Raw genomic sequence first — 6,311 nt, forward strand, 5'->3', positions numbered from 1 at the left:
GGCCGACTCATCACCGCAAAGGTCTTGTTCAAAGGTTCTGTGACTAAATATGGCAGAAATATCTGACGAACGCGTCCTTCTTCTGGAGCGGACTTTACAAAAAAACAAAGAAGTGATAGAAGAAAATCAGAAGCTGCGAGACGAGCTGAAAGCGAGAGGCGAAGAACACAACAAAGTCCTCAGCGAGGTTCTGAATAAGCTCAAAGACATCGAAGAGAACCAGAAAACTGGAAATCGTGGGCATGCCGCACAGCCCCTACAGAAACGTAAAAAAAAGCAAATCCAGGTTCCTTCAACTTGTCGGGTGAGTACTGTTTGAAAAACTTGTAAGCTTATAAGCTTGGTACACTTTAATTTCAGTTAAAATTCTGTGGCGGTGAGACCACATGAGCGAAGCATGAAGCTCCAGTTGTGCTTCATTTTCAGTGTTATTGGTAATTTGCATGTTCTTTGTTGATAACATAAAATTAAGGATTATTAAGTTATTGTTCCTACGCAGTCGACAATTGATTTTGTGTGGTAAATTGGCCAAAAAAAAATGAGGACAGCCGTTTGAGTGTTTCTCGTTTTGTCAGTATGTGATGCATCACTGCGCGCCGAGAGGTCACAACGCCTGGTAACTGACATATATTTTGTCGGCTAACTCAAGCTCAAACCAGTATTGACTATATTTAAGCCTTAATAAGAAACTTAATTCTTCTTAAAGTTAGTTCCTTGAATTCCGTACTCTGTGAACCCTTTTTTGCTGGTAGTCAATCCGAAAGAGCCTAGAAATTCGGGCAGAATTTTCAGCGAATTCCCACAGGCAGCCCATTCTCAAATAACAGGGTATTGTTTTTGCACTCTGGCGAACGGTAGTGCCCCAAATGGAAGCTATAAAAAAGCCTTTTGGGTGGCTACGTTCTAATTCACCGTACTAACCTAGGTGGTAAATCCAAATTTCTGTTTTTTTTTTCTCAATCTCCAGTCCTTGACCAAAAACAATATTGTGTAGTTCCAGAAAATATCCATACCCTGACTCTAAGGATGATATGGTCATTGGAAATACCAAAGGGTAGGGGGTCTTAAAGGCCAAATTTTTTAAAGGAAAGTACGAAGCTAAACTGGACTGTTCAAGGGGGTGGGGGCATTGAAACCCAAAAATCATCCATGAGGAGAGTATGGATTTTTTTCTGGAACAACAAATTGTGTGTAAAACTCTATAAAATTGGTTTCCATCTTCATTTTCTTTCTCAGCGTACCTTGCGTAAAGTGTTTGCAACACTTTCAGAAAAGAATGATTTTGCTGGCTTTCATCTTAATGAGAGGTAATGAACATCAGAATTATTTTATTTTTTATGTTTAGTTTCGGGAGTGACCAGTCATTTACAATCTTGCCCACTAACCCGGACCGAATCATTGCAGTGGTTTCATTCGCAAGTTATTTCTACTTTGCACCAAAGACACCCTTAATTATATGACACCTTAAATTGGCTTAAATCCCAGATGAGTTGACAAACCACACTGCCTAATTACTCAGTTTTCCTGAACTCGATAAGTCACTTTGGTCCCTACATTTGCCACTGAGATTTGGTCTGGTTAAGTTATCAGATCTGGATACTAGAGAACAGTCTTATTTTGTAAGTTTGGACTTCATTTTTGTATTTCTTTGTTAGCAGGATTATTTAATTTGAATTGTCATGAAATTGAAGGTATTCATTTGTTGATGTCCTCTCTATTAGCGTAAACTCTCCACACAATGTTGAAATTTTGAAGCGAGTCAGAGAGGAAGTTTTCCATTATGTTGGAGGAAAAGAGCACTGTTTATGGTCAGATGCCCAGATTGATGGTAGGCCTCATCCTGTACTAAATCTTTTTTTGCCATTCATCACTTCCCATAACATCCTTTACTTGTCTATTCCAAGTTAGTATCTAAATTTTGTTGCAAAACAGGCCTATTCAGCACTAAGGAAATGAGTCCAACTGACACCCAATGCAAGAGGAAGCATTTACAAGATGGGAAGAAGAACATAAAGTCATATTATGCATTCCTAGGGGTATACACCAACTGTTGCAAGGCAATTTTTTTGTTTTAAGCCTAGGGTTTTAAGGGATCAATATCATTTTTTTTAAATCAATTTCCATGAGAATAGTAAACCGTACAAAATTTTATCATTGTTTATGTAAAAATGAATACTCAGGGGTCCTTGCAGCCTTTTCCCATGATGGTTTTAAAATCTATGTGTTCATGTAATAATGCTGGCCAGATTAACAATCCAGCGCCAAAAGCCTAAGCTTCTTTGGAGAGGTCACTCATAGTTTGCAGTGTAGTTACTTTTTAATGTATAAATTTAATTCTAATTGGCATTAAATAGACAAATAAAACAGAACATGACCAGCAAGAAGAACTAAACGAGAAAATCTTGTAGATGGGATTCATTGCCAATCAGCTCTTTCGCATAACTGAGACTTGAATATTGGATATGACCATTTTTGTCACTTTCTAATATCAATTTTTATCTTTAGAGTCTTTTAGGCGATACTTTTTAACCAGGCTTGAAACAAAGCAAAAGAAGGCCAATGGAATGTATGAACTCCATAAACAGAAGTGTCGGAGACAGGGAAGGAAGAGAGAGGTAAACTATCTGAATGTACTATACATACAGCACTTGTATTCATACCTGCATTATTAGGTAAAGCAGCATGGCCAGACTTCCACAACAATATTTATTTCTTGTGAGAATATTTTTCGTTAACAAAGAAAGAAGCAAACATGTACCCACTGTAGATCAGTTTAACCTTTTGCTTGTGCACAATTTGTTGTGTCCTCCCTTGTGTCGACAATTAACTGATGCAGGCAGTTACCTGTAACCTGTATGTAGATTTTGTTCTCTGTAACAATATTGGCTTCGGTTCATAAAATTAATACAACAATTGTAGATTTTGTAGTGAGCACAATGGCTGGACATTTATGCATAATAATGAGCTACTGTGATGGGCTATTCAGGCATAAACACTCAACAGAAGTGCTGCCAACAATAATACGGAAAGGAAAAAAATTAGAAAAATTCATTCACTTTGCTTTCAACTTTTATAATGTGTTTGAAACTAGCCTTTAGGCTTGCAAGGTAACTTCAAAAAATTTAACTTATAAAATACGGGTACCAACACTTAGCCCCTAGATGCAGAAACCATGTGGTCTACTAAAGGACCAGTTTTAATGTTGGTACCAGCAAGGCTTCCACTGTAGTTAATTAAACAAATGCTGTGAGGACAAAATTATGTTCTTACTGGCCTTACAGTCACTTGCTTTTTTTTTTACCAATAATATCCGTAGGTCTTGAATGCTTGCATGTTGGCAATTAAGTGTTTACATTTGTACATGTAGTACATAGTCATAGTCTGTGAAGGCCCTCATTATCCCAGCCCTGTATTATTTCCTGCAACTATCAATGCGTTTCTGAACAAAAATTCATCTTTATCTTGTCTTTAGAAAATGACCAGACGGACATTAGCTTTAGAAAGTGTCAAGAAGTGGGATGCTGGTACAAAGGGAAGAATAGCAGAAATATTAGCTGAGCCATACATGTCCTCTGAAGAGTCAGGGGAGGAAGAAGGCTCGAAGGTATATGTTATTAAAACTATACCTTGGGAAAGTGAACTGCTCAAAAAGAGAAAAAGGAAGTTGGACAAAAGATACCTCAAAACAGTCAGCAAACGCTCTCAGCAGAGAGCAGTGAAGCGTGTTAGGAGAGAGGAGGTGCGTTCTTCTGTGCCTAAACCCGAAGATTGCCCTGACTGGGCATGTGTTTAGAGCATAAAATTGAAAAACTAAATCACACCCTCTGAAGCAACATATAAAAATTATTAAACATACTCTTTACATACAGTAATTATAAGGTGTGGCGTTACGGCCAAGTCCCTACTAAATGTAGGTGCTGCAAATGCAAAATTGAGTCATTTCACTTGATAGAAAACTATCATTAACACAAGTCAGAATAATGCAATGCACTGGGATCCTTTGCAGTCATATTGCATATTGTTATTTGTAATAACAGGAATGTGATTTCACAAAGTTGTAACAGTAAAACAGTTCCTCATACGCAGGGAGGAGTGGTATGTGTTGAGCCAAAAACGGCTGAGTAGAAGGTTTGAATGAAGATTTTGATCAGAATTGTAACCCTTTAAGCCTTAAGATCAAAATTAAAATTCTCATTAGTTGCCGCTTTTCATTTCTCACAGAAGTAGTGGAGAGAAGTCGATAAAATATGAGGCAAATTTATATTGTGTGATTATGTCCTTAATTCTTATGACTACTCTGTTTTACAAAACATTGACATTACAAGGAGATATTTGATGCTGATCACTCTTAGGGCTAAAAGGGTTACCGTAACCACTTTTTGGCTTACACAAAACACACTAGTCTGACTTGTTCTGGTGATTATGTAACTTCTATGAATGGCTTATTAAGACTTCTATTTTATTCCTGGTATATCATTTAAAATTGTTAAGCTCGTACATGATTTGCAATGGGTCACCATGTGGTTCATGTATTTAGAAAATTAATATTTAATATTACAAGATACAAATTTTTATTATTTACATTTATAGTTGTACGATTTTAATATAATTATGTATGGTGATTTACTCTAATAAATTTATTGTTACATTTTAGGCATATGAAATAATTACTATGAAAGGTATCTATAATTATTAAGAGATATTGCTATTTATGGAGATGAAGCTATAGTTAGAAATATTCTGGACGACAAATTTTTACATGAAGTGCGCAAATAGGGTACTGTCTGATGCAGTTACCATATTAATTTAACCAAAAATAATTATAATTAATATTAATTTATTATGACAAATCCAGTTTAGTACATTAGAATTTTTATAGAAGGTTGTTACCAAACATGGAAAGAGAATTAACACAGTATGGGATTCATAGGGCTATTTCTAGCAGTTTCACTCACCATTCTGAGTTAATTTTTTTTCCATCATTAGAATTTTTAACCTCTGTTTTTTAAGATAAGGTCTAAATTTTGTTATCTTTCCTTTTTTAATAATTCTTGTTAAAACATGAAATATTTAATTGCATTTTCAAGATTAAACTCGCTGCTGGAGTTACTTTTACATGGAGTTTATACAAAAAGTGACTTGAGCTGTATTTGAAAAGCACTATTACGTGTACAGTAAGTGTAGAACAAGCAATAAAACCTTGTTCAAAAGGCTTATTTATGACTTCATTTTTGGTGTGTTTGTTTTATACAATTTGCTACATACCAGAAGTACAATGTTTTATCAAATGAAGATTTGACTAGGCATTTTATTACCATATATATAGTTTCGTACTACACGATGGTGCAGCACTCTTCAGATAAAGACTTTTTTTTTTTCAAGAGTGCTACACCATCGTGTAGTACGAAACTATATACATAGTAAGAAAATGCCTAGTCAAATCTTCAGTTGATAAAACATTGTACTTCTGGTATTCTCGCTCTAGTCCTATTGAGAACCCTGACATCAGTTCTGCATCAGCTGCAACTAAATCACGTGCCTTTGATTTTATCTTAAAGATGTTTAAGGGAGAAGTTGTCGTTTAAATGATCCCTTAAACTCAAAGAAAATGTTCGCAAAGCTTTAAAATAAAGTTTCTTTGACTGCCTTTAATTTCATCTGAAAGATTAGTAAAGGATAGTTTACTGTATATTTACTTAATATTTACTTGCTCTAATACTCTTTAAGGATAAAACCTGTCCTTTAATTGATTACTTAAAGGTGTTTAAGGGAAAAGTTGTCGTTGAAATGATCACTTAAACTCAAAGAAAATGTTCTTAAAGTTCTTAAAAATAAAGTTTCTTTAACTGCCTTCAATTTTATCTAAAGATTAGTAAAGGATAGTTTACTGTATATTTACTTAATCATTTACTTTCTTTAAGGATAAAACCTGTCCTTTAATTGATCACTTAAAGGCTCTTAAAAAACTCTTTACTTGCTCTTTAAGAGAGTTTATTAAAGGTACTGTAAATGGTTCATTAAGTGCTTTAAACGAACTCCTTAAAGATTAAGGAAATAACCATTTAAGTTATTTAAGGGCATCTTAAAGATAAAGGAAACAGTTCTTTACTGTATCTTTAAGACACCTTTAAGGTACATTAAACTTTGCATTTCGTCCTGTGTTTCTAAAAAGGAAATGAAGAGATCTTACCAATTCTGGGTTTTCAAAACAAGAAGTTTTCAGTTAGCCCCTCCCACAACTTGGCGACGCGTGCGGGGAAAAATTTAATAAGGGCCACTATGGGGAGTTAATACGGTAAAGGCAATGTAAG

At 35.1% G+C, this 6,311-nt stretch overlaps 1 protein-coding gene across 2 annotated transcripts; it reads left to right on the forward strand.

Moving 5' to 3' along the window:
• The first annotated feature begins 1 nt into the window (after position 1).
• LOC140926953 (uncharacterized) lies at positions 2–5,248 on the forward strand. Of its 2 annotated transcripts, XM_073376625.1 has the most exons (5): positions 2–304; positions 1,237–1,307; positions 1,722–1,828; positions 2,506–2,615; positions 3,473–5,248. In XM_073376625.1, the coding sequence occupies exons 1-5, from the start codon at positions 50–52 to the stop codon at positions 3,791–3,793; spliced, it is 864 nt and encodes a 287-aa protein (XP_073232726.1). In that variant the 5' UTR covers positions 2–49; the 3' UTR covers positions 3,794–5,248. The 2 variants fall into 2 exon arrangements, 1 of the variants encoding a protein (XP_073232726.1); XR_012164507.1 differs by having other exon boundaries at positions 244–304; positions 1,237–2,555; positions 2,748–3,473.
• The last annotated feature ends 1,063 nt before the right edge of the window (positions 5,249–6,311 follow it).

This window comes from Porites lutea, chromosome 2, assembly GCF_958299795.1.
Source record: "Porites lutea chromosome 2, jaPorLute2.1, whole genome shotgun sequence".
Classification (NCBI taxonomy): Eukaryota; Metazoa; Cnidaria; class Anthozoa; order Scleractinia; family Poritidae; genus Porites; species Porites lutea.

What these genes read in the sequence shown, in the direction of transcription:
- LOC140926953 (XM_073376625.1), top strand. Translation starts at nt 50, where the DNA reads ATGGCAGAAATATCTGACGAACGCGTCCTTCTTCTGGAGCGGACTTTA. An exon ending in AGGTTCCTTCAACTTGTCGG is followed by an intron (nt 305 to 1,236) that starts GTGAGTACTGTT and finishes TTTCTTTCTCAG; the next exon opens with CGTACCTTGCGTAAAGTGTT. An exon ending in GACAGGGAAGGAAGAGAGAG is followed by an intron (nt 2,616 to 3,472) that starts GTAAACTATCTG and finishes TCTTGTCTTTAG; the next exon opens with AAAATGACCAGACGGACATT.